Genomic DNA, 27,967 nt, shown 5'->3' on the forward strand with positions numbered 1-27,967 from the left:
GAGTCTTGCTTTTCTAACAAGTGCAAAACGTTACGTTTCTATGACTACGTGAAAATTGTTCTTAAACGGAGGTTTGAGGAAGCCAAGTGAGAGAGGTCTGGGCAAGATAGGAAAGTGAGAGGCGGTTGCCGTCTTTCTAAGTATAGATACGCTGCTATCCACTGACCGCAGAAGACTCGAGTCCTTCCAACTTCCATTTATTTTGAGACAGTCTGACTACATAACCCTGGCTCTCCTGAAACTTGCTCTGCAGACCAAGCTGGCTTCAAACTCACAGAGATCCACCTGCCTCTGCCTCCCAAAGTGCTGGGACTAAAGGTGTGCGCCACCATGACTGACAGTGAGCCCTTCTTTTTATCAGATTCAACCGTTTACTAAAACTGGTTGTGATGGTGCATTCCTTTAATCCCAGCACCTGGGAACCAGAGACAGGTGGGATCTCTGTGAGTTTGAGGCCAGCCTGGTCTACATAGCAAAGGCCAGCCAAGGGTAAATACACAGAGATATTTGGGGAGAGAGAGAGAGAAAGGGAGAGGGAGAGGGAGAGGGAGACTATTTCAGAACAACAATAACGGAGTAGATCCCCAACAACACACCATCACGAAAACCAAAACAAATACATATTTTTTTTCTCAAGTTGTGGTACTTCATGTATGCAAAGCCATGCATGTTGGCCTCTGTCACAATAATAAAATTACTTGAGACAATCCATTTATAAAGAGACAAGGCTTATTCTCACAGTTTGAGGTTCTAGCCCATAGCTTTGGGCTGGTAGAGAGGTATTGCATCATGGCGCCAGAGTGTAGCAGAACAGAAGAGTTTTGAAAAAGCTGGGATTTACATACCACAAATTCCCACCAAGCCCCACCCATTGAAGACTCCAGGACTTTCCAGGGGTGTCTTCTTGTTGGCCAAGTCCTGTAGCCCACTGACCTTTTAGGGGACAGTCAGCATCCAAGATTAGTAGTATAGGAACCTAAGAAATCTCCAGTGGCCCAGAGCAATAACACCAGGGAACACACGTTCTAATTATCAGGGGCCACATGGACAAGTTGATACCCGAAATGGAGGCTGGTGTGTTCGCTTGAGGACAAGATTAGAACTAGGAGATGTGCCCACATTTTGGGAACATATAGCAGTTAACAGGGAAGCGAGTGAGCATGTCTGCGTGTGGGCTGTGAGACCCTGTGCAGTCTGGAGTGGGTCCCTCATCCTGTCTACCTCCTGGCAGAGAAGGCGCTGTTCTCCAGTCCCGCCACCAGGGGGAGCCAGCCACCATTCACTTAGTGTTGGCCTGGGGTGAGCTGACTGGATGGCTATCTGCGTTGCTGGGTGAGATAAAAGGGAAACGCATTCAGACACCAAGATGTAGTCCACGAAAGACAAAAGAAAACAGGGCGAGGAACTGAAGGTTTTGATGCTTCCTTTCCTTCTGACCAGGATCCTGCATCTCTTTTGTTTAGCCCCAGATCTCACGGTTCAGAGAGATTTTGTTGTTGTTTCTGGGAGTCAGAACTCTTTCTTTGTGTTCCTCACGACTTGTGCAGTGCTATTCTGTTCATTCACTGCCCGAAGTGCGGTGTGAACACCTTTGTCGGAGGCAGAAGGGATTCGTGGAGGCTTGTGTGTATTTCTAGATGTGCAAGTTTAAAGACGTTCTAGTGGAAATTGGATTGACAGTATGACAGCAGTTTGGGGTGCCCCCTGTTCTCAGCGACTCCGTCTAGCCTGTGAAGGTTTCATTCACAGAGGTGGAGAGAGTGTTGCTTCCCCACCCGGGAGCATGCCGAGCCTTCACCAAGAAGGAGGAGTGTGTTCCCCACATCCCAGGTACCCCGGGTTGAAGAAGCAGGATAGCCTAGGGATTCAAGACCAGCACGGGCAACATACTAAGACCCCACCTAAAAGAAAGAGATTGTTGGTTTTCAGATCTGTGACATCCTCTTGGCTGGCTCATCCAACATTTTTAAAATACATTTTTTTTTAAGTTTATCCTTTTCTTTGTGTAGCCCTGGCTATCCTGGAACTCTCTCTGTAGACCACACTGACTTCGAACTCAGAGATCTGCCTGCCTCTCTGCCTCCTGAGTGCTGGTTAAAAGTGTGCGCCACGACCACTGCCCACCCAGCTCCTTGAGTTTTTCTTTTGGCCTGGTTTGTAGGTGTTTGTTTTCTTCTTTTAAGTAAATGTTATTTTCTTGCCCTTGGTAATTGTCTACTTTCAGTCCATGCTCCTCCGCCAGGTCCAGTGTGCTTGAGGAGTGTGTTTATGGTGTGTGTGTGTGTGTGTGTGTGTGTGTGTGTGTGTGTGTGTGTGTGGTACTTGGGGTGTTGGGGAGTGTCCTGTGTGTGACTTTGTGGGGATGTTTATTCGAATAAGAGATTGGAAAACATGTGACTCTATGGTGTGTGTGTGTGTGTGTGTATGACACTGAGTGGGAGAGATATGTGTATATGTGTGACTGTGTGTAATTGTGGTACGTGTAACTCTGTGGTGTTATGTGTACATGAGACTGTTCATGTAATTGTATGCAGTGCGTTTAAGGTATATTGTGTGTCTGTGATTCTGCGATACTATATGAGGAGGGTGTGTGTGTGTGTGTGTCCACATGCCCTGACTTTCTCATAAAGCCTCCAGAGAGCGGTGACAATTTCATAAGTAGAGTTGTCAGACCTGTCAAGCTGCAGAGCCCTGCTGGGTCTGTCTGGCTGCCGTGTGAATACTTGAGGTGACGGTATCCACGCGAGTACTTTACAGTCACAGAGGGATTTTTCTGAAGTCCCTCCCCAAGGGCAAAAGCTCCCCTGCCTTCTGAAGGTGGTAAGGATTTCAGCTCACATTTCTCCTGTTGCCGCCACGGGATCCCCCCTCTCCACCCCACCCCATCCCCGCCACCCCCTTCCTCCCCCCCTCCCCCCCAGCTAGGCTGTTCCTCTCACACACTGGCAACCCCCCTGTGGAAGCTGAATCATGGTGCTTCCTTTTTTGGTCATAGCCGAGTTCCTTCTACTTTTGGAGCCTTGAGTTATGTGAAATGAATCAGTCCGCTGTCTGAATGTCTGCCTCCCACGTCAGCTTCGGAACAAATAAGCAGCTCCCCCGGGGTGCCCTGTCCACCCTGAAAGCCGCTTGATGGGAGATTTTTGAATGGTTGACTTATTAATTATAAAGTGTGAGTGCAGATGATAAAATGATTCTGAATATCTTGCTCGGGGGGGATAAAAATCAGCATTTTAATGAGAGCAGAGAAAAACTCCAGCAAAGAGGAAAGAATGAGGAGACTTCTTTAAGTTTCGTCCCTTTTATTGACTGGTAGGGAGAGTTAATTCTGGGAACCACCGAGGCGGCATTTGGTCACACAGATGTACCAGGAGCTGTGGAATGAGGCTGAGGAATGGTTCACACCATCTGTGTGTGTATTTCTGGCACCCACCAGCCTGGGAAATGTCTTTACCGGTGGTTATTATAGAGGTTTAATTCAACATCTAAAATAAAGGGATTAAAGAAGCTCAGAGGCCAGGGACTGATGGAAACCCCATTTTGTTGGCTCATTCAGCACGGAGTCAGGTTTCTGCATATAAAGCCCCAAAGACTCAGCTCTTTCTGTGGGCTCCTTGCTGGGTAGGTACCCTGCCTCCATCTCAGCGAGGCCCCTTCTCCTATGAGGGTGCAGGTGGGCAGCTTTTAGCACATTTCCCACGCTGGGGATGCTGATTTGTTCTGGAATCCTGCCACAGGGCCCTGGATTGGATCTACTAAACATGGTTCAAATGTGGAAAGGCTGCTGAGGGGCCATGGTGGGTAGATTTTGGTCCCACATGCTTGCTGGGTCAAATACTGTTTGGGGGCATGGGAGAAAGAGATGGGGTGGGGAAGAATTGGGACTCAGGTCTGAATCACTTTCACACTGTGCTGGGGCTGGAGCTGGAGCTGGACCCGGGGCAGGCAAACCATAAGCCTCGGAGTTCCAGAGCCAACGTGGATGGTGGATGGAGGAAATGGTGTCATGGAGACAGAATCAGAGCTGCCTCTCATAGCTGTCCTCTGTCTGCTGAGCCTTTGGGGGTCTGTGATGCTGTGGCCTTGTGAGTTTTACTGAGGAGATAAAATGCTGGGGGTGAAAGGAAGTCTGTAAACACCAGGCTGAGCACAAAGTATTGAACTTGGCGCGATAAAAGCTTTCGACTGTGGTTTAGATGCAGGAGACACGTGTCCCGGAAAGAGAGTACAGCTTTTCAGATGGTGCCGGGGACAGGGAAACCACATGGAAAAGGAGGAAAGGAGATCCAGATCTCTCATCCCAAACAAAAATCAACTCTAAAGGTGTCAGAAGCCTTCATGTAAGTGAAAGGCTAAAACAGGAAACTGGAGGAAACTTGAAACTCTTTGGGATAGAGGCCTGAGCAAAGACTTTCTGAAAAGGAGACTTCAGCCCCCAGGAAATGATCCCAAGCATTGTCATGAATGTAGAGGCGTCTACACAGCAGTCATTGAGCAAATGACAAAATTGGAGGAAACTCTTTACTAATTACAGGCCTGATAGGAGATTAATAGGTAAAATCTATGAAGAACACCCTTCCCAAATTAAATACAAACCCCAGATCATCTAATCCATAAATAGCCAGTGAATTGAAGGCAGTTTTCAAAGGAAGAAGCACAAATGGCCAATCAATATTTGAAAAACTGTTCAGCGCCCTTAGCTTTCAGGGAGATGGGAATTAGACGACAGAGATTCTATCTCTATAAAATCAGAATGGCTGTCCTCATGAAAACAAATGTCACCAGGGCTGGCGAGGATGAAGGGGGAGGAAAGAGCTTATTCACTGCTGGAGTTGACTTGTGCAGCCACTGTGGAAATTAGTCGGTCCTCAAGAAAGAGACAGCAGAACTATTGTGTAACTTACCATCTGACTTGCCGCTGGGTATGTACCTGAAGGAGTCTAAGTCAGCATTCTGCAGAGATGCTTGCACACCTGTATTTGTTGCTGTACTGTTCACAATAGCCAAGAGATGGAGCCAGCCTGTCCATCCACAGAGGAATGGCTGAAAAAAAAAAGCACAGTATGTACATATGCACGACAGAACTTTATCCAGCGGTAAAGAACGAGATTATGAAAGGAAAGAAAGTGTATGTTATTACGTTAAGTGAAATAAGCTAGACTTGGGGGCTGGAGAGACGGCTCAGTGGTTAAGAGCACTGGCTGCCCTTCCAGAGGTCCTGAGTTCAATTCCCAGCAACCACATGGTGGCTCACAACCATCCATAATGAGATCGGGTGCCCTCTTCTGATCTGCAAGCATATATGTAGGCAGAACACTGTATACATAATAAATAAATTAATTAATTAAAGAAATAAGCTAGACTCAGACAAGTGTCATCTTCTCTGACATGTGGAATCTAGACCTAAATGTATATGTCGAAATACATATATATTTACATATGAAAGTGAAAAGGAAGCTGGGCTTAGTGGTACATTCCTGTAATCCTAGCACTCAAGAGACAGAGGCAGGAAGATGGTTGCAAGTTCCAGGACAGCCAGGGCGACACGATGAGACACCGTTTCAAAACAACAAGGAGTGGGGTGTAGCAAGGGAACTATGAGAAGGGAGAGAAACATCCAGAAGAGAGGGGGAGAGGAACAAGGGGGGCAGTGGAATGATCGGATCTGGAAAGCAGACGGGCGGGGGGGGCGGGGGGGACGACTGGTGTAGAAAGGGGACCAGGAAGTGGAGGCCAAGGAGGAAAGTTGGGGTATAAATAAAAGTGAAAGACATATAATGATACCGTGTATGAAAATGTCATGACAAAAGCCATTTTTTTGTATGCAGGGGTGGGATGGGGAATAAAATAAAAAAGAATGTCACTTGGCAGTTACCCAGAGAAAATATGGAATACTCATTTTCAAATGGGAGCATTTCTTCACCAGTGGCTCCAAACTACACCCAAAATGGAGAGAGGGAAGGAGGGAGGGAGGGAGGGGGGAGGGGGAGGGAGGGAGCGAAGGAATAACCTAACTGAGAAAAACCAAAGGTAGTTCTGAATAAGCAGGCCCTTCTCCGGAGGGCTTGTCCTAGCGCAGGTGGTGGGGCCACCCCAGGCTGACCCCTCTAGAGGGACATTTGCATTTCTAACGTCCTGGGGGCTGCTGATCCAGTGAGCACCACTTAGTACTACAGATTTAAGGCGAAGGAGTTAAACCCTCCATTTTCAAAAAGAAGAGAAAGTAGACAAGAAAGGGCAGGGGACAGGGGAAGGGTGTTAACTTTTGGAACAAAGAACATTATTTGTATACGAACACTTTTTTTTTTTTTTTGGTTTTTTGAGACAGGATTTCTCTGTATAGCTTTGCGCCTTTCCTCAAACTCGCTTTGTAGCCCAGGCTGGCCTAGAACTCACAGAGATCCTCCTGCCTCTGCCTCCCAGTGCTGGGATTAAAGGCGTGTGCCACCACCGCCCGGCTAAAGATTTATTTATTTATTTTATGCATATGAGCCCTCTATCTGCATATATAACTTTGTGTTAGAAGAGGGCATCAGATACCACTATAGATGGTTGTGAGCCACCATGTGGTTGCTGGGAACTGAACTCAGGACCTCTGTAAGAGCAGCCAGTGCTCTTACCTCTGAGTCATCTCTCCAGCCCACGAACACTTTTAATTGCAGCACTCAGACAGAGGCAGGCAGATGTCTTTGAGTTTGAGACCATCCTTGTCTACAGAGTGAGTTCCAGGACAGCCAGAACTACACAGAGAAACTCTGTCTCAAAAAAAAAAAAAAAAAAAAAAGAAGAAGAAGAAGAAGAAGAAAAAGAAAAAGAAAAGAGAAAAGAAAAGAAAAAATTCTTTGCTTTGTAAAATAAAAATCAGGTTGCTTTTTAGGATGAGGTAAATTTGGGGGGAAAAGTTGCTTCTTTGTTACATATGCTAAGCATCCTTTAGTGTTGGGGAGAAAGTCTCACGTGCATTCATTCACCCCTTCCCAAGAGTTATGAATCTTAGCTGTACAAGCTTTGGTGCCTAACTCAACAATTCTCTAATGTCCCTGGATGAATTGAGGCCGCGGAGCACAGTGATCTCTGACAAGCATCCCTTTCAGGTAAAAAGCCCCGTGGTCCTGTGAGATCAGGGGTGGATGCTTAATTGAGGAATGAGCAATTATGTTAATTCGTTTGAGCTGTCTTGATACTCTCAAGAACCAAGTATTGGGGGTGGAGAGATGGCTCAGAGGTTAAGAGCACTGGCTGCTCTTACAGAGGTTCTGAGTTCGATTCCCAGCAACCACATGGTGGCTCACAACCATCTGTAATGAGATCTGGTGCCCTCTTCTGGCCTGCAGGCAGAACACTATATATACATACATAATAAATAAATAAATCTTAAAAAAAATAAAATAAAAAAGAACCAGGTGTTTCTGGACAACAGAAAACATACTTGCCACCACTCAAGGCTGCTGTGCAAGGACAATGTGCTAACAGACTGGGGTTTGAACAGGCCCCCCTCTGGTTCAGAGAGCCTTCTTCCCATGGGCTCACCTGGCAGAGGAGCAGAGGGCTCCAGGGTCTCTCTTTGAGGACACTGCCCCCACCCCCCAGCTGAGTTTCCTAACCTAAGTACCCAAATCTGCCTCCTGGAGAGTAGCTTCCAGCATCTGAATTGAAGGCTGGGATATGTAAACACGCAGCATATAGTAAAGAAGAGCATTTGTTCAGAAAATAATTTAAAACGAGTCATTTCTAGATGGGGATGTGGCTCAGTGGCAGAGAGGTTGGTCAGCTCAGTCTCAGCGCGCACACTCACTCACTAACTCACAAACAAATGTTCTGCTCGGTGGCTGTCTCGGCTATGGTTACAGGGCATTAAAAGTGCCCATAGCCGGGTGGTGGTAGTGGTGGTGGCCACGGCAGCGCACGCCTTCAGTCCCTGCACTCGGGAGGCAGAGCCTGGCGGATCTTTGTGAGTTCGAGGCCAGCCTGGACTACAGAGTGAGATCCAGGAAAGGCGCAAAGCTACACAGAGAAACCCTGTCTCGAAAAACCAAAAAGAAAAAAAAAAGTGCCCATGATGTTCTTAGGCCATAAATGATAAGACAAATGAAAGGCCAGTGGGATGACCTTATTTATGGTATTTCATAAGAGAATACAGCAAAAACAACAACAAAGCAAACCCCAAAAACCAAAAAAACAAAACAAAAAAAAATTTAAGTTCTTAAGAAAACTGTTTGTAAGGAAGCCATAGAAGAGAGTCCTTAAAAACTGTTCTAAAGATGCTGAGGTGCGGCCTGTGACAGTTGATGGCTGCTGACGGGGGTGGGGGTGGGCGAGGACTCAGTTCTCCTGAAGGGGCTGGCCGCTGGGATCTTGACCATGCCCCAGTGGGTGTATGGGCAACTCAAACTGGACTTGGTGTTTTGTGTTTCTTGTTTTAGGGAGGGCACAAGGAGGGGAGGCTGGGCCTTTGGAAGTGGGGACTTGGATCAGAAGTTACGGAGCCTGCCTCCTGGCCTGCTCAGCTCTTCGGTCCTTGACAGCACAAAAAACCGAACAAGATGTTTTCGGTGCTGAAGGCTGGTATTTGCTACTAACATTAGCCAGTGTTGACTCCAAACAACAGCAATTGATTTATAGGATGTGGGTTAGTTATCTTTTATTCTTGGAATTGAGCAAGGGCATATTTATTATTTAGTATTGTTTAGACTTACAAAGTTATATTGTTTCAAGGGCATCTCCCCAAAGACATTAATATTGATTAATCAGCATCCAAATCCATTCTGTCTGTACATCTTGGCCTTTGATGGAGCCTAAATATTGACTCCTTGCCCTTCAGATCGGCACCTGGCCTCCAAAGTGGTCCTCACCTCCGTCATTTACAGCTGACCAAAGAAACAGCTCTCACCTCTAAGGAATAAAAGACCTGGCTTATTCTGGAGTATGTAGGAGTGGCCATGGCCAAGGGACACAGACTTAGGCTACCCCAAATTCCATGTTCTCATGTGGAAAGAGTCCCATGAAATTTTACAGTTTTACAGAACAAAGTGGTAAGTCTAAGCAAGTTTTACATACCTTGGTGTGTATATTAGAGAGGCAGATGCAGCCAAATGGGAAGGACCTTTTCCGTAGGTCCAAGATGCAGTCTCAGCTTTTGGGTTGGTGGAAACTAGTGGTCTGCTAAATTAATAAATCCCGAAAGGGCTTTTTTTTTTTTAATCTCTTTGTCACAAGATGTTAGTTCTGACACAGAGGTGGGCAAGGAATTTAGCCCCCGATAAGGTAAGTAGGGCCCTGGACCTCGACATTTCAATCTCTCTGTAGCACTGAAGTTCTTTCTGCTCAGTCCATCCGTCTTGTAGACACAGCCCCTTAGTATCAGTCAGGCTGTCTCTGCGGACACAGCTCCCACCCAGGAATTTTCCTTCATGCAGGAGAGGCAGAAGGGGGCCTCCCAGTCTTGTTTGGGGGTGGTCAGGGTCCAGGTGGCAGATTTGAGTCTCTTGATTGAGATGGGATCTTAGACACTGGCATGGCGCAGAGGAAGGGGGCTGTGCTGCTAGAACAGTCCCTGAGGGCCTCGGGCTGCTGTTTCAGGGAGTTGGCCTGGTTTGGGTTTTCACCTGTCTTGTTAGTCTCTCTCTACCTGCTGTCCTCCCACACACAGGTCTGCTCACCATCTGCAGAAGGCAGCTAGAGAGGAATTTCTTCCTTTCTTTTTTTATTTTTATTTTTATTTTTTTTGCGGGGGTGGGGGGGGGCAGTGTTTGCCTTGTTTTTCTTTTCTTTTTTTTGGCGGGGGGGGGGGGGGGGGGGATTTCGAGACAGGGTTTCTCTGTGTAGCTTTGCGCCTTTCCTGGATCTCACTCTGTAGACCAGGCTGGCCTCGAACTCACAAAGATCCGCCTGCCTCTGCCTCCCGAGTGCTGGGATTAAAGGCGTGTGCCACCACCGCCCGGCGCTTTGTTTTTCAAGATAGGGTTTCTCTGAAATTCACTCTGTAGACCAGGCTGGCTTCAAACTCAGAGATCCGCCTGCCTCTGCCTCCTGCGTGCTAGGATTAAAGGTGTGTACCACGACGCCCGGCAGAGAGATTTTCTTTTTTAAATGCTGTATGTATTAAGTTTCTGTTGCTGTGATTGTTGTACTCGTTTCTGGAAACCTCCAGAGACCACCAAGGAACCGGTTTCCGATGCAAGCACATAAGGATCCCTTTATTGTCATGTTCAACCTGGGCCACCACATGGCAGATGGAGGGAAACGTGGCATCAGCAAGCCCAGGTGTAGAGAGTTTTTATAGGGAAAAACCACAAGCTGGCAATTGGCAATTTGGGATTGGGTAGAAGAGATATGGGGCAAGGTGATTGTTTGAAACTATTGGTCTAGAGTTTGGGCGCGAAGCCACATTTGAAACCATTGGGTTAAACTTTTGGTGGGGAACCACAACCCGCTGAACAGGATTATCTGGGCTGCTCAGCAGGATTATCTAGATATCTTCAAGGGCCATAAACCACAGACAGGATGTCTACAGGAGGATACTGCTCTGTATCCATTGGAGTTGTCATGGGCACATTCCTGAGGTCCTTCCTGGAACTGAGTACAGCAGGTGGTCTAAGATGGTGGCCCTTCCCTAAGATGGGGTCTGTATTGCCTTCGCAGTGATAAGAGCCTCACTAAAACCAACTTGGAGAGAGTAAAAGGTTTATTTGGCTTACAGGTCACACACAGTCCATCACCGAGGGAAGTCAGGCCAGGAACTTTTTTTTTTTCTTGATACAACAGGGTTTATCCTTGACACATGAAGGTGAACAGAGTACTGAGACCCACAGAAGGAAGACTTTCCCTCCAAGCACAGACAGACTTCTTACACATTGACTCCTTAATTGAAAAATAAGGCCACTGGTCTCTAGAAAGTAGTCGGGTTAATTAGCCCACCACTTCTAAGAAGTGAACCTACTTCAGAAGGTTAGTTGCTACCTATTAGGTTGGGGGTACCCTGGGAAGGGCAGGTATTTCAGATCCTCAGTATTGCTTCTGGAAGGGGAGCATTTATAAAGAGCACCCCATTCTTTGAAAAGGTGGCTGTGTGCTCTGCCCATCCTGGAGGGAAAACCAGGGCGAATGGTCGTCTTTTCAGAGGCCTGTGCTTCATAAATGGAGGAAGGAGAATCGTGTACTTGTTGGGCATGTGATTCCTGTCCTTCACAGACTACCACAGTAGCCATCTCCACGCAGATATGGGTCGGCAGGCCAGGAGCTTAAAGCAGGATCCCGGGGGCAGGACTGGAGCAGAAGCCATGGAGGAATGCTGCTTACTGGCTTGCTCCCTATGGCTTGCTCAATTTGTTTTAATACACAACCCAGGCCCCCCTGCCATAGTGGGTTGGACCCTCCCACATCAGTCATCAGGCAAGAACATGTCCCAGAGACTTGTCTACAGGCCGATCTGATGGAAGCAGTTTCCAGTTGATGTCTTCCTTCCCGGATGCCTCTCGATTGTGTCAAGTTAACAAAATACCATCCAGTGCAGAGGCATGGTCCCGCTAGTCAGAGCTGAGTCACGGAAGGGCCCCACTCAGCTGCTGTGGAAAACTGTGTCCAAGCTGTACAGGGGTTATTCCTGAGGTGGGGGCTGAGGCATGGTGGTTTTCCGGAATCGCCAAGTGTAAACATGTTTAAGACACGCACGCTGGAGAAGCATTCTAGTCCTTCCCTTTTGTCATAATAATGAAAATTGTACGTGCATGTTTACAGTTGGGACAGGAGGAAGGGAGTCGGGGTTTGTGTCTCACGGTCTGTGTAGGAGATCGCTTTTGACAGTTTTATCGAGTTTCCAGAAGTTAACATTTTTCATTTCCTCTGAGAAGACGGAGGAGGTCAGCACCATCCCCTTCCCTCAGTAAATCAATATTTTCACTTACCGAGGCGAAGCCAGCTGGTCCCGCTCGGGAGCCGCAGGTATCTCTCCGTTTTACAAGATGAGTTGAATTTCCCGGGAAGCCAAACCATCTCAAGCTCCGGGCTCCTTGCTGGTGTGAGTCCCTTTCTAAGTTTCCGGTGGGGTCCTAGCACAGTGCCCATGGGTGTTTTTCTTTATCTCTGTTCTTTGAAGCAGTCTTGCCTATGCCGGCCTCTAATGAGGTATCTCTGCCCACTCCTCCTGGGGTTGAGATTACAGGCCTGCGCTAAGGGCCTCTCTCAAAAGAAGCTGGCGGTGGAAAAGTCCATTGAAAGAGAAAGCGCCCATTGAGAGCATGTGAAAATGGACCCTTTTGCATCTCCACATGAAGTGTGTCTCTTACATCCTGGCCTGAGTTTTTTTGTCTTTGAGGGCTAGCCTTTGCATCAGTGGAAGAGCCTGGGGGCAATCTTTTCATGGCATCTTAGGTCATGAGGCAAACGCCTCCTTGGAGTGAAGGTTCACAGCAGCCGCTTGATCACATCAGACCATCCTAGGCTGCCTCCTCCATTGACCCCAGAGGGCACCAGAGGAGTCCGGAGTGGTTCGTGAGCTCTGTAATGCCCACTCTTGCCTTTCCACCCTCTGCACGCCATCAAAGCTTGCTTTTCTTCTTTTTCAGGGCTACACCTCAGGTATGCTAGGCATGTGCTCTTCACTGAGATACACCTTCTTCCAGACTTGAAAACGAAACTCTGTCATGTTTACTTATTTACCAGGTTTCACACTGTAGCTCAGGCTGTCTTGGAATTCACTATGGAGCCCAGGCGGACCTTAAGCTTATGGGAATCCTCCAGCTTCAGCCTTCCAAGTGCTGGGATTACAGCTAGGAACCACCGGGCTTGGCTGAAAAATTAGACTTTAATCAGCCTAAGATACTATTCCTGGATTGGAGCTTGGCCGCATATGGAGCCGAGGAGAGAGAGAGACTGAGGCAAATATATACTTAACGTCTGGTTCTTTTGAAGTCTCTGCTCTGGGGGTTGAAAATGTAGCTGATTTAACTTGTCTCTCTGTTCTTTACCTTTTCTTTCACAAAAGCCATAATACTGCTTAAATATAACTGGAATACAGGAGCTCCTTGCTCCCGTTCAGTGCTGAAATGCCAGTAAGCAGAGATAGAAACTGATTTTTCAAAGATTTATTTTAGGTGGACGAATGATTTGCTTGCATATGTGTATGTGCACTGTGTGGGTGTCTGGTGCCCGTAAAAGCCAGAAGAATGTGCCAGATCCCCTAGGGACTGGAGTCACAGATGGTTGTGAGCTGCCATGTGGGTGCTGGAACCCGAACCCAGACCCTCTGCAAAGCAACAAGTGCTCTTAATCACTGAGCTGTCTCCAGCCCCAGAATCGGTTTTTAAAGCTGTACTGTATTCAGCAAGCCCGTATCTGAGAAGACAGTGGATTGACATCCTAAAGATCTGTCTTCCTGCTGGGTGGCGGTGGCACACGCCTTCAATCCCAGCACTGGAGAGGCAGAGTGAGGCAGATCTCTGTGAGTTCGAGGCCAGCCTGGTCTACAGAGCGAGATCTAGGACAGGTTCCAAAAGCTACACAGAGAAACCCTGTCTCGAAAAACCAAAAAAAAAAAAAAAAAAAGAAAAATCTGTCTTCCTCTCATCTCCAGGCAGATAGCCTATAAGGGGAAGTGGATGGCAGTCATTCAGGAACTCAGGCTCACCCCTCTGGTCCAGTTCTCAAGAACCTTTTGCCCCATTTTGTCTGTTTCTCGTCATCATCCCCTGCACCTTCCCTCATCCTGTGGATGTTTGCTCGGTCCCGTCAGTGTGTGCTGGTGCCAACCTTGTATTCTTCCTTCCTTCCTTCCTTCCTTCCTTCCTTCCTTCCTTCCTTCCTTCCTTCCTTCCTTCCTTCCTTCCTTTCTCTCTTTCTTTTTTCTATTATCAGCTTGATACAGTATAAATTCTTATCCTAATAGTGAAATGTTTCATTGAGGCTTGCCCAGTGATTGAGTAAAACCAAAACTTATTATAAGCCACAGTTATCCTAGGGTCCCCCCTGCTATGTAGCCTCCCTGGATCTGTGGGTTGCAGTCCGATTGTTCTTTGCTTTATATCTAGAATCCACTTATGAGTGAGTACATACCATGTTTGTCCTTCTGGGTTTGGGTTACCTCACTCAGGATGATATTTTCTAGTTCCATCCATTTGCCTGCAAATTTCATGCTGTCATTGTTTTTCTTTTTCTTTTTCTCTCTCTCTCTCTTTTTTTTTTTTTTTTTTTTTTTTTTGAGACAGGGTTTCTCTGTGTAGCTTTGCACCTTTCCTGGAACTCATTTGGTAGCCCAGACTGGCCTCGAACTCACAGAGATCCGCCTGCCTCTGCCTCCCGAGTGCTGGGATTAAAGGCTTGCGCCACCACCTCCCGGCGTCATTGTTGTTCTCTGCTGAGTAGTACTCCATTGCGTATATGCACCACCCAACCTTGTATGCTTGCAGGGGCATCTCGGCTGGGGGTTTAACTCAGCACAATGTGTACAAAGAGAGTAATAACATGTACATTCTGATTCCCTTTTCCAGTCTGGAGTACAAGTGTGTCTGTGTGATACAGAATAGGAAAGTTCCCCAATCATAAGGTTCTAGATTATATTCACTCTCTAGCACTCACTAGCCAGCCAACCTAAAAGACCCATATTAAGCACCCCCTATTACCCCCCCCCCCACTGTGGGATTCAAGGCAGGGACTGAATCTGAGAGCTCAGGTCAAGTACTTGGCAGTTGTGTGGTACCTAGAAAGCGTGACAATTGTTTGATTCGCTGTGACTGTCAGGTTCCCAGTTGAGATTTGTGTGAACTCCAGGTTTTCACAAGTTTATAAGGTAACAGGAACTTCCTTTGTGTCCCGTCTCCCCCCGCCCCAGCCCGCTGTTTGCCTTTTAATTTGAAGACGCACATTTACAAGCCTTCCTTTCCATATGTAGCCCAATAAATCTGGGATTTGATTTTGTGTGTGGTTTCATTAATTACTGCTGAGTTGGACTGGCATCCTTCTTACAGAGCATTGACAGATTCTGTTGTTTCTAGACTGCTTTCTCCCCATGGCTTGATTTTTAGTATTTAGCCATCGGATCCATCTGGAGTGTCTTTTGATATATACTCTGAGGTAAGAGTTTCTGCCCATCATTTTTTCCATTGTTAACCAATATTCTTCACACGTCTCTTAGGCAACCATCCTTTTTATTATGTTGTAATATCTTTATCATATGATAAATGCTTAATTCTGGCTCCTTTCCTGAGCTTTCTGCTGGTTTAAAGAATAGAGATCTTCCTGTTTTTGCATGAATGAATTGTGCTGGCTAATTTTGTGTCAACCTGACACAAACCTGAGTCATCAGAGGAGAGGGGGCCTCAGTTGAGAGGATGCTTCCCTAAGATCAGGCTGTAGGCAAGCCTGTAGGGCATTTTCTTAATTAGTGATTGATGGGGGAGGGCCCAGTTCACTGTGGGTGATGCCATCCCTGGGCTGGTGGTCCTGGGTTCTATAAGAAAGCAGGCTGAGCAAATCATGGGGAGCAATCCAGTAAGCAGCACCCCTCCATGGCCTCTGCATCAGTCAGCTCCTGCCTCCAGGTTCCTGTCCTGCTTGAGTTACTGCCCTGACTTTCTTTAATGATGAACAGTGATGTGGAAATGTAAGGGTAATTGCTCTGGGATGTCTTTCTGTATGCTGTGAATATGTGTTGCTTTGATTGGTTGATAAAGTCGCATTGGCCTCTGATGAGGCAGCTTAGAGGGAGGCAGGAAATCCAAGCAGATACATGGAGAGAAGAAAGGAGAGGCAGGGGAGACACCAGCTGCCTCCTAAGGAGCAGCAAGATGCCAGCAGACCGGTAATGCCATGGCCACGTGGCAACTTATAGATTAATAGAAATGGGTTAAGTTATAAGAGCTAGCTAGCAAGAAGCCTGCCATAGGCCATACAATTGGTAATTAATACAAGCCTCTGAATGATTATTTTTTAAGTGGCCACGGGACCGTGGGGCTGCGTCGGACCATACAGCTAATAAATATTTTCCTCCCCAAGTTGCTTTGGTCATGGTGTTTCATCACAGCAATAGTCACCCTAGGACATGCATCATAATCTCTCTCTCTCTCTGGTATATGTTCATGTGGAGGTGTGTGGGTGTGTGTGGATGCACCTGCGCATGCTTGCACGTCTGTGTGGAGGCCAGAGGCCCAGATCAGATATCTTCCTCCACCACCCTTTCCTTTTTGAGACAGAGTCTAACAGCATCTGGATCTCATCGATTTGGCAAGGCTGGCTGGCCAGTGAGCTCTAGGGATCCACCTAGCGACATTCCCAAGTCCTGGGGTTACAGACCCGAGTTACCATGTCAACCTCTTCATCCTGGGTGCTGGGGATCTGAGCTCAGGTGTTCATGCGTGTGCAGCAGGCACCTTATCCACTGAACCGTCTTTCTAGGTCCTGACATACTATCTGTGTGTATGTGTGTGTGTGTGTGTGTGTGTGTGTGTGTGTGTGTGTGTGTATGTGTGTGTGTGTTGCATGCTCATGTGTGTGTGTGTGTATATGCGGTGTGTGTGAGTGGTGTATGCTCATGTGTGTATGTGGTGTGTGAGTATATGGTGTGTGTGAGTGGTGTCTGCTTGTGTGTGAGTGTGTGGTGTGTGTGAGTGGTGCATGCTCATGTGTGTGTATGTGGTGTGTGTGAGTGGTGCCTGCTCATGTGTGTATGTGTAGGGGTACATGTACCCTCAGGCCTGAGGAGGACATCAAGGGTCTTTGTTCCATCACTTCTGCTTTATTTCTTTAAGACAGAGTCTCTCCCTGAACCTGGACCTGGCCTGGTGGTCAGCAAGCCCCACAACCTTCCTTCCTATCCCCGCCCTTCACAGGCTCCAGACTTGGCTCTTTATGCTGTGTTGGGGATTCGAACTCAGGTCATCATGCCTGTGCAGCACCTGTACTTACCTGCTGAACCGTCTCCTCCACTCCTGGTTAAAGTGTCGTCTAGAGCTGTTCCTTTCTTAACAATTGGCTGGTTTTGTTTTGTTTTGTTTTCAAGCATCTAAAACATGGAGCCGGAGAGATGGCCCGCTTTCTTAGTGTGGACTTTGTTTGAGGGGAAGCTGAGTTCCGGATGGGGACATAGCTCTGTGGTAGAGTTGTTTTTCTAGTGTGTTAGAAGCCCCATCACTGGAGGGAAGGAGAGAGGGAGGTGTGGGGGAGAGAGAAGAGAAGAGAAGAGAAGAGAAGAGAAGAGAAGAGAAGAGAAGAGAAGAGAAGAGAAGAGAAGAGAGGGAAAGAGAGAGGGGAAGGAGGAGGAGACGGGAAGAGGGGAGAGAGAAAGAGAGAAGAGGGGAAAAGGGGAGAGAGAGAAGGGAGGGGAGAAAGCGGGAGAGAGAAAAAAAGGGGAGAGAAGATGAGAGGGGGAGAGAGAAGAAAGGAAGGGAGGGAAGAGAGAGAGAGAGAGAGAGAGAGAGAGAGAGAGAGAGAGAGAGAGAGAGAGAGAGATATTAAACACAGGAGATAAGGTGCTTCCCCAGTACAGGTAATTATAATCAGTCTTGTGGGATAATGTCCCCTCTAGCAGGAGTGCTCTGGTTGGAAATGCAGCGAGGTCCCTGGGACAGACAAAGCCTATCTATCGGAGTAGGAGCTGTTTCTAAATCTGATGGTCATTTTCTGCAGTAAGTAGACCTTTGTGTTTGCTTTGGCTTTGCCTCTTTTAAAGTTAGGGTTTGTGGAAGACTTGGGGCTACCATTTGGGTTATTTCCCTCACTTGGAATAAACAGACTGACCTAGTTATGTTTATGTCTTTGATACTTAACAACTGCTCCGGGCAGTGGTGGCGCATGCCTTTAATTCCAGCACTCGGGAGGCAGAGCCAGGCGGATCTCTGTGAGTTCGAGGCCAGCCTGGGCTACCAAGTGAGTTTCAGGAAAGGCCCTAAAGCTACACAGAGAAACCCTGTCTCGAAACCCCGCCCCCCCCAAACCCCTCCCCCAAAAAAACAACTGCTCCTTGTATCCCAGGGTAGTGAACTAAAGTGAACTTTCTTTTTTTCTTAATCATTTCTTTTTATTTTATGGACATTGGTGTTTTGCCTGCATGTATGTCTGTATGGGAGTGTCAGAAGCCCAGGAACTGGAGTTACAGACAGGTGTGAAGTGCCATGTGGGTGTTGACCCGGGTCTCCTGGAAGAGCAGACGATGCTCTCAGGCGCCATCTCTCCAGCCCCCTAAAGTGAACTTCCTTATGGGGTCTATAAACAGAGCCAGGAAGTGTGACAGCGATGAATGAGAACAGCAAAGACCCCAACACACCTGGTTTGTTCATGACCCTGTTTATTGTAAACATCATAAAACAGGTGTGGTTGTCCCCAGAGTCTCTGAAAACTAACAGAGCACACACACAGACAATTCCAGCACTCGGAAGACAGAGGCAGGAGAGTACGTTAGTACCAACTAGGACCACATCGTGAGACCAGAAAAACAAACAGATTTAAGAAGGAGTTTCTCTGATGTAATTTTCAGGGTAGATGGGGAGTACACATTCCTTGATTTGGGTGTGGCTGGAGAGTGAAGAGAACATTGTCATCCCTTAGTGATGACAGTTTCGGGCTCTATGATAACACCCCTCTCCCAAGACTAAGACGTCAACCTAAGTCGCAACCCTCTCGATAAGACGATGTTAACATAGTTACAAGCTGTCCAATGCTCTAATGGACAGTGCTGAACTGGCATTAGCAGAAACTTCGTGCCGGGACTGTGGGAGGACCCAACAGCATGTGGGGTGACCACCGGCCTCCTGCCAGAAATGGCACTCACTCTGTAGACCAGGCTGGCCTTGAACACAGAGACCCGCCTGCCTCTGCCTCCCTTTGCCTCTCCCTCTGAGGGCTGGGATTAGAGGTGTGTGCCATCACCGCCTGGCACAGTGGTAGTTCTTTATAGCAGCAAGTCACAGTCTTCTTCCCAGCTGTGGCTTAGTAAGCTGTCCAGGGAAGGAGGGAGCAGGCAGAAGAACCGATGCTAAGATGGACTACAGTGGAGCTGGGAGGTGAGTCCGCTTCCGCCTAGGGTAGAGAGCAAGGAAGAGCAAGTTCTGAGAGCGGAGTTAGGGCAGCAGACGGGCACTTCCCTGCCCTGTCTGTGACTTCAGGCTGGCAGGTTGCCTTTTCTGCTTCCGTTACCTTATCCCCAAAAGAGAATAAATCTCGCCCAGCCCGTCTACCCGAGGGGAGGGATTGTGAGGACCGATGAAATCACTTGATTAGAAGAGCCTTATCGGTAGAAGACCCTACCTACCATTACACCCTAGGGACATTCTGGGCTTTGAGAAGGCAAGGAGGAAAAAGCCGGCAGCTGCGGGTGGTGAGCTTGGCCAGTGTGGGGAGAGCGGTCAGTAGTCAGGTTGTTGTAATGCCCACCAAGGAAATTCCTTCATCTCTTGGAAATCATTATCCTGTGGAGACTAGAGGTGCTCTACTAGGGTCCCACTGAGGCCCTACGTATCATTGCTAGCTGCTATTTCAATTTGCAGAGGCCTGTACCTTTCCTAAGGGGTTTGGAGAAGCCTAGCAATTTTGCTTGCATCATCAATCTGGAATTTATTTATTTATTTTATTTACTTGTTGCAGGACTGGGTGTTGAACTCAGGACCTTGAGCATACTGGACAAGTGCCCTACCACTGAGCCACATTCTCAGCTCTCATTCTGGCATTTAATCTTGGTTGAGTTAGGCACATATTTTGCTCATCAAAAAAAATTTTTTTAAAGATGTTTATTTTTACTTATCTGTATGTGCATGTGTCTGTGTGAATGTGTGCCACATGTATGAAAGTGCCCGGAGAGGACCAGAGAGGGCGTCAGATCCTCTGGAGCTGGAGTTACAAGAGGTTGCAGTTAGGGTTTTTATTTCTGCGATGAAACACTGTGATCAAAAAACAAGTTGGGGAAGGAAGGGTTTCTTTGGCTTACACTTGACATTGTAGTCCATCATTGAAGGAAGTCAGGACAGGAATTTAGGCAGGATCCTAGAGGCAGGAGCTGATGCAGAGGTGCTGCTTACTGGCTTGCTCAGCCTGCTTTCTTATAGAACCTAGGACCACTAGCGCAGGAATGGAACCATCCACCATAGGCTGAGACCTCCCCGATCAATCTCTAATTAAGCAAATGCCTTCCAGGCTTGCCTACAGCCGTAGCTTACGAAGGCCGGGTTTTCTCAATTGACTTTCCTCCTTTCAGATGACTGTAGGGTTAGAGTTAGGGTTAGGTTATGTCATGTTGACATAAGACTAGCCAGCACAGCTCCCAACATGGGTGGCTAGGAACCAGATTTACATCTTCTGGAAGAACAGAAAGTGCTCTTAACTGCTGAGCTGTCTTGCCAACCACTAATCAAATCCTTAAACTGTAGTTAGACATGGTGGTGTACTCCTATAGTCCCAACACTCTGGAGGCTGAGCCCGGAGGATTATCTTGAGTTCGGGTTTAACCAGATGAAAATTTCATTTGGATGTTAGACAATGGACATGAAGCTGGGGACGGTGGTACATGTCTTTAATCCTAGCACTCGAGAGACAGAGGAAGGAAGTGCTCTGGGAGTTCGAGGCCAGCCTGGTCTACATAGCAAGTTCCAGGCCAGTCAGGGTTAGGTAGTGAGACCCTCTCTCAATAAAGAAAGACAGAAAACAGGCACTTTCTTGGGATTCCCGAGTGCCACCGTGGCCCTGCCCTCTTTCCTCGCCTCTTCACATTCATATCGTAAATGCCGCCTTGTGTCCACGGGTGGTCAACAATAGTTTTTGTTTGTTTTTAAGGCAGCCTGGACTTTCTGTGCCTTCCGCTGTAATAGTGTTTCCCGAGTGCTGGGGTTACTTACATTCTCATAACTTACTGACCAAGTGGACTGAAAGAACTGAGCAACCCCTAATTTGAATCTTGCTTCTGTGAGAGGAGCTATTATCTGCGCAGTTTCCGGGCAGACAATATGCAATTTCTTGGGTCCTCTCAGTCCTGAGTCTTTTAATCCAGGCCTCCCAAAGTTGCTTCCAGAATGATCTACGGTCTTTCTAAATGGAGCCACGAGTTCCTTGCTTTAAAGCATGAATGCTCTCCTCTTTGCCTGTTCAGGTTCCATGGGCCTAGAAGGTGCACACGAGGTGACTTTGGCTGGTCCTTGAGCTGCACCCGATTTCAACGGTTTACATGAGCGAGAACAATTATGATATTAAAAGATATGGTATAACAGCCAAGATTTGGGTGTTGTATGGAAGATGGGTAACGGGGCCTGCCGGATCTCTCAGCTATGAGAGAGCTATGCCCGTTGATAAGCTGGGTGGGCTTTTGTGTTTGCTCCCCCTATTCCAGCAAGGTCTACACTCCTTAACAGGTCTGCTATGTAGAAAAATTGATCACAGTGAGGCCTCGCCTGACCTGCCTCTCTCATCCGACCCTGTCCTCACAGGTCTTCTCACAGTGGTTACGCTACGAAATAATGGCTTGCTTGTTAACGAGAAGTCTGTTGTGACTCTTGTTAAATATGGAAGACTTCATTTAAGGGACGACCCTGCTAGCGTTTTGTAAAATAGAGATCTGGTTTAAGCCCAAACACAAGGACAACTGAGTATCTATAGGCAGGGACCTGCATTGAGTGAGGTTGTATCACTGACTGAAAAATTACTAAGAGGAAGTTCTGGGGGGCCACGGGATGATTCCGGCTAAACCTACTTGACAAGATTCTTACCGAAGGCAGGCCCGTGGGAGAGAATGAGGGTGGAGATTTCCACCCAACCGAACCTGCAGGATTCCGGATAAAACTAGATTCTAGGAGAACAAAGATAGCTCAGGGTGGAGGCATGCTGAGGCTTAGGGGAGCCTGACAAGAATTTGGGCCAGCAGAGTGTTAGGCGGTCAGAGTTTGTTTACTCAGTTGATTTGTAGATTTATTTATGTGCATGTGTGCTTTGCCTGCATGTATGTACGTATACCACTTGTGCATGCCTGTTGCCCCCGAAAGCCAGAAGAGGATGTCAAGTACCTAGAACTAGAGTTAAGGATGGTTGTAAGTAGCCTTGTAGGTGGTGGGAACTGAACCTGGGTCCTGTGCAACAGCAATTAGTGCTTCCAACCACCGAGCCATCTCTCAGCCCCCCCCCTCGGTTTCTTTAACTTTTACTGAAGATACCCATTTTGCAGACCCCTCTGCAGCCTTGGTTGCTACATCATGCTTGACCTGGCCATCATTTATAGCATGCTTTGAAGGAGTTATTTTTGTGAGTGGGAATTGAACCCAGAGCCCCATGCATGCTAAGCACCTGGTGCTATACCACAGAGCTACATCTCCAGCCCCGGGGAATTGTATTTTAGACTTTCCTGTTATATTGTTCCATTGCTTCTGGGAAGGGCAAGAAGCCATGGAAAAGAATAAAAGGCCCTTTCTCAGCTTAAGGTCAATTCCAAAACAAGTAGGTTTCTTGGCTGCTCGGTTATGTATCTGCAGACATTCTGTTTAGTGAGGCTCAGAGTGGCAGCTAGGCCATGGTTCGCCTTTTCCAGAATTACAGGGAAACGAACGCGTCAGACTGACTCAACTTCCGTGAAGGCTACAGAGCGAGTTACTTGTTGCTCTTGACTCTGAGTCCTAGACGCGAACAAGACGGGCGTTTTGGAAACTTGGGTGTCTGCTTCTGTCATCTCAAGCTGCTGCTTTACAGAGCTGCCCTTGCCGGGCGGTGGTGGCACACGCCTTTAATCCCAGCACTCAGGAGGCAGAGGCCGGTGGAGCTCTGTGAGTTCGAGGCCAGCCTGGGCTATAGAGAGAGTTCCAGGACAGGCTCCAAAACTACACAGAGAAACCCTGTCTCAAAAAACCCAAACGAAACATGTAGCTTCCCTGGGAGCTTAGTCAAACTTGGAAAGACAAATGGAAACTAGTATGTTTGTTTATATAATTTATTGAACATCGATTGATTGTGTGCTCTTGTCCTTAGGTTTCTGGAGAGACAAAAATGTATCATAAGTATGACATGGTCTCTGGCCTTTGGAATTTTATGGTTCAAAAGTAGGAGGAGTATACGTAAATAAACATGTTGCATATGCTGTGCTAAGTGTAGGGTGACCTTGCATCCTGAGACAGGCGTGGCTTATGCTTGCTGTCCCCAGGTCACTACTAAGAATGCCCCTTTCCACTCTTTCAACTAAGGGCCACAGTCACGGTCTCCATGAATGTTCAGGTATAAGAAGGACACACAGCACAGAGTTGCTTTCCCACAGGAGGCCATTGAGCTGGGTGATGAGAGAAGTTTGCCTAGCCAAGGCCAGGGATCTTTTTTTTTGGGGGGGGGACTTGGGATTCAGGTGGGAGAAGAGGTGTATTTCAGGGATGCAGAAAGCTCCACAGGCCAAAACTGTTCTAGAAGTAAGTTCAGATATTGTTTGCCGATATCTTAAGCTAGATGTTGGCTTAAGTTAGATATCGTTTGCCAGGTTTACCCTCTGACAGTTCCTCAAGGACGTTATAATACACATACAACTGTCTATGCATCCTCACCCCCTCACCCCTTCCTTACGGCTAGGAATGGAATTCAGGTCCCTGTGCATGCTAGACAAGCCGCTCCCTCTGAGCTACATCCCAGTGTCAGTTTGTGCTTTTACGATCTCCGAGGTGTTCTTGGGCATATAAAGGTTAGATCTAGGTCCCCTCTGAGGGACCCAGGGAAGCAGGATCAGCTAGGCAGAGGAAAGCCAGCTAAGAGACTGACGTTCTAAGGGGTTAGGGAGTGCACAGGAACTATACCAAAGATGGAGAGAAGGGAAAAAGATTCTAGCACTATTGAGGAAGAATGATCAAGACCCGGGTACAGCCTTACATTATTTCCAGGCCACAGGATACTTATATCAAACGGAGAAACCTAAGGGATTTCTAAGCTAAAGATTTACTTGGTGACCAACAGTTGGATAGCGTTGGCATAGTTCTTGTAGACCTAAAACAAAATGACTTCTGCATACTTTGTTTTTTTTCCAAGTCTTACGACACTCTTGTTTATCTCTGGCAAGAAGCAGCAATGGATTCCAAAGCATCCTCCTGCCTTTTCATTATGGCAGGATACCTGCCAAGCCTTATCTCCCATGTTTGCTTTGTGACTGAGTGTGTAAGACCTTTGTGATTCATCAGCAGTCTACACAGTGCCAACTCCTCTCAGGGGAGATCCTCCGTGTCCTGCAAGTTTCGGCGTGACCTTGGCCTGGATTTTGGAGGCGCACTCTCTGGGGGAATTGTGGCCACATCTCAGATTCTCAGAGACTGAGAAACGACAGCAGCACAAGACACGCATTATTGTCGCACCAAGCATCTCAAGAATTGGAGACAGCGGGTTCACTTAGGAGAGAGGGCCTGGGGCAGTCCCTTCGCTGAATCCTTCAAAGATGAAGGAAAAAAAACAAAAACAAAAAACCAAACAAACTCTTCTCTTCGCCTCCAAAGATAAAACGATTTTATCCCACAGGCTGCGGTCACCAGGCCTGCTGGCTTTGTACTGAAGCGGCAAATGACATCAGTAACCAGAGCCCTAGAAATTATCTGGAAAAAAAAAAAAAAGCCTTCAAGTTATGAAAAGAAAGGACAACGGGAAACCGCTCAGGCTGTCTTGTCAGGGGGCAATTTTGTAGCCTCTATCCTAGGTCTGGCCACTCCAGAGCCCCTGTGAAGTGTGGTTTGGTCCAGGCAAGGCATCTTCAATTCTTGTCTTGGCTGGGGGAACCTTCCAAATGCTGCGAGTAATGGGGATGGAGATGTCAGGGAGCGGGTACAACAGTCTACCTAGGTTCCCTTTTTTGTGTGTGTGTGTGTGTTTGTTTTTAAATAAAGGGCTTAACTTCTGTGCGGTCCACCGTCCGCCACGCCATAAAGTCCTAACGGCAGGAAGGGCCGATGAAAGGGGAAGAGGAAAGGCGCAGCGGCGCGCGCACACGCTCGGAAACGGACGTCGGCGCCGCGCCGAGCAGCGCCGCGAGCAGCCAGGCGCGGGTCCCCGCGGGGAGGGCGAGCGCGGTCGGGTCGCCCCTGCCGGACCCAGGCCGGGCGCGACCAGCGCGGCGACGGGGGGTGGTGGTGGTAGTGGTGGTGGTGGTGGCGGCAGCGCGCTTCCGATCGGCAGCGGTCGCCCCCGCGCGCCGATCCAGTAGTTCGGTCCGAGGGGGCGGCTCCAGGGGCGCGGCTCCGCGGCGGCCGGGGCTGCTGGAGGCGGGAGGGGACCCCGGAGCCAAGCGGTGCAGAGAGAGAGGAGGAGGAGGAGAGAGGGGGAGATAGAGGGAGGGAGGGAAAGGAGAGGCGGGTGGGCGGGTGCGAGCGGGCGGCGCGGCGCGGCGCGGGGGCGAGCGGCGCTGCGGGCCGTGGGAGGAAGCGCTGCGCCCGGCCCGACGGCGCTCGTTGGAGCCACATCCGCGGGTCGCCGGCGACGCTGCCGGCGCCTGTCACGGGGGCCCCACCATCTTGAAGGAAGGAGGCCGCCGTTTCCCACCGCAGGGGCGGGCGGCCGCGCTCATGGCGTTCAGCCCCTGGCAGATCCTGTCGCCCGTGCAGTGGGCCAAGTGGACGTGGTCCGCGGTCCGCGGCGCGGGCGCCGGGGAGGAAGAAGCCGGGGGTCCCGAGGGCGACCCCGAGGAGGAGGAGGACTCGCAAGCCGAGACCAAATCCCTGAGTTTCAGGCAAGTACACCGCATCCCAGCCGAGATGCCGGCGCGCGCCGTCCTCCCCGACCCCGCGGGTCCTGCTGCTGTGTGCGCGCCACCGTGTGTGTGTGTGTGTGGGGGGGGGGGGTCCCCGGGTCCCCCCGCTGTGCCACCCGAAAGTTCGGGCGTGTTGCGTCTGCCCAGTGTGCTTTCCGTCCCCTGTCTTGGCTTGTGAGCTTTCTGAACCCAGCCCCGCATCCGCAGTCTCCGCACCCCGGTGCGCCGGGGTCGCTTTCCCTAAGCGTCGACACCCCGGCTCCCGACACTGTCACACCGGGTAGTGTCAGTGGATGAGGCCAGGTGGCATTTGTAGCTTTTTTTCCTCCCCCACGGTGGGCAGGAAATCGCTCCCCCGCCCTGCTCGGCCCCGCAGTGTCCTAAAATGCAGCCGTGGTAAAAAGAGGAATCGCATGATGACAGGCCCCTGGCAGCTGGTGAGAAATGGTGGTCTCTGCTGAGCTGCCTGTCACACGTGTGATTGTGGAAGGCAGGTGACGGCATTTGCAGCCTCGAGTGACTTTCAGACAGGTAGAGGCCTACCAAGGAGCAGGGCATGAAAGAATTGGCTTAGTTTGGGGTGGGTGGGTGGGGTGGTATTAATGTTTTAAGCCCCTGGAAAAGGGTCTATTAAAAGGAAAAGAGTCGATTGGAAAACCTGCCCCCCCCACCCCCCTTTCGAGTGTGAAAGGCAAAGATGACCTCAAAAATAAGTGGTCCCGGTGAGAAGCTCCAGAGGACGGAAGAGATTTCGGGGAGCGAGGATGCTGGCTGGGCATCCGCCGAAAAACTGCTGCAGCCTCTCTCAGCCGGGTTGAGGATTGATTGGTTGGTTGCAAAGTTAGACCGAGGTGCTGGACCCCGCACCTCTGTGAAAAAGTGCATTTTTAAAGGCAGTTGGAAATACCGTTGACTGTGGTAATGCCTCATTTTTCCCCCTTGGCAGCTCGGATTCTGAAGGTAATTTTGAGACTCCTGAAGCTGAAACGCCAATCAGATCGCCTCTCAAGGAGTCTTGTGATTCACCACTAGGATTGACAGAACCTGAGGCCAAAACCCAAGGTAATACAACTTTAAATTTCTACCTCTTTGGTTTTAACTTAAAAAAGAAAATGGGGTGGGGGCGGCATACAAAGGGGTGTGTGTGTACCTCGAGCACCACTTGAGAGAAGTTAGGTTGTCTCCTTGCTGATTTGGAAGGCCCTTGCCTTTTGTTTTGTGAAATAAACGCTTTGGTCATTTGATGATCCAAAGCTTTCTTCTCTGAAGAGAGATCGTGAATTTGGAGTATGAGATTATTGATACTCTCAACCAGTTAGAAATTCCTTCTCAATCCCGAATAAGTAAAGACTGAGTTGCAGCGGTAACTGGTCGGGTTATGTTTAGGTCTGGCTTCACAGATCCCACAGTCTAGTTGTTTTTCCTACAAGGGTGTGGCTAGACACAAAATTATAGATAAGAGTTGATTGTTGAGTTAGGAATCTTAAGCAGTTTCAAAATTCCTTGCCTTGCCTTTCCTTTACTGAAGACCGGTGGGGAGCCCTTCAGTCTAACCAAGAAAATCTGGTACACATAACTCTTTTCTGTCCCCCCCAGAGCCCAACCTCAGACATGGCCTTTAATTCTAGATGCTTCTGGCCCGCTAAATTAATGGCAATCTTTTTTTGTCGATTTTTTTTTTTTTTTTTTTTTTTTTGGATAGCTCAGGCTGGCCTTGAAGCTCACTGAGTAGTTGAATATAACCTTGGACTGGTCCTGCTGTCTTCAACTGCTGGAATGATAAGCCCGTACCACCCTGCTCGGTTTATTGTTACATAGTTTTGAACAAAATTTCACTTGTTCTAATAGGAATTAATTTGTTCCTTCAGTACATAGAGGCACTGTGATACAGAAGTTGAATTCCTGATCTCACTAAGCAACATTTTGGAGGGAGGTGAACCTTTTAAGGGTTAAAAGCAAGATACATCTGTCTGTTGGGGTGTGTTAAGTTCTGTGGAGAACAGGGGTGGGTGGGTAGGGGGCATGGCCTATGGGCATGGTCAGTAAATGCTGGACGTTAGTTTAGGGGAAATTGGTGGAGAAGGCAGCTTGAACAGACTCCTAAAAGGGGAGAATTGAGGGATCAAAACTTGTATATTTTTTGGGGGGGGGAGAAGAACCCTTTCTGCAGAGGAGGAGCCCATAAGCAGTGAGGCCCCAGGGTGTGGAGAATCATGCCTTCTGAAGGAGCAGCCACAGAGGCCAGTGTTGCCCAAGTGGAATGACTAGTCACTGGAGCTGAAGTCAGCAAGGTGAGAGGCAGGCCAA

The 27,967-nt window shown here is 48.5% G+C and overlaps 1 protein-coding gene across 10 annotated transcripts in view; it reads left to right on the plus strand.

The window, feature by feature from the left end:
• Tacc1 (transforming acidic coiled-coil containing protein 1) overlaps positions 1-27,967 on the plus strand; it is a 107,459-nt gene that overhangs the window by 21,831 nt on the left and 57,661 nt on the right. For 4 of the 10 annotated variants that reach the window (XM_042262505.2, XM_016001527.3, XM_076553807.1 and 1 more), the window contains exon 2: positions 26,607-26,722. The exons of 1 other annotated variant lie outside the window; for it this stretch is intronic. Coding sequence is in view for 5 of the 9 variants with exons in the window: in XM_016001527.3 (XP_015857013.1) it covers positions 26,607-26,722 (116 nt within the window). In the remaining 4 variants the exon portion in view is untranslated. Of the gene's footprint in view, positions 1-25,292; positions 25,640-26,048; positions 26,192-26,606; positions 26,723-27,967 lie in introns of those variants that run through there. 5 more of the 10 variants (XM_016001526.3, XM_006982954.4, XM_042262507.2 and 2 more) reach the window with 5 other exon arrangements.

This window comes from Peromyscus maniculatus, chromosome 17, assembly GCF_049852395.1.
Source record: "Peromyscus maniculatus bairdii isolate BWxNUB_F1_BW_parent chromosome 17, HU_Pman_BW_mat_3.1, whole genome shotgun sequence".
NCBI lineage: Eukaryota > Metazoa > Chordata > Mammalia > Rodentia > Cricetidae > Peromyscus > Peromyscus maniculatus.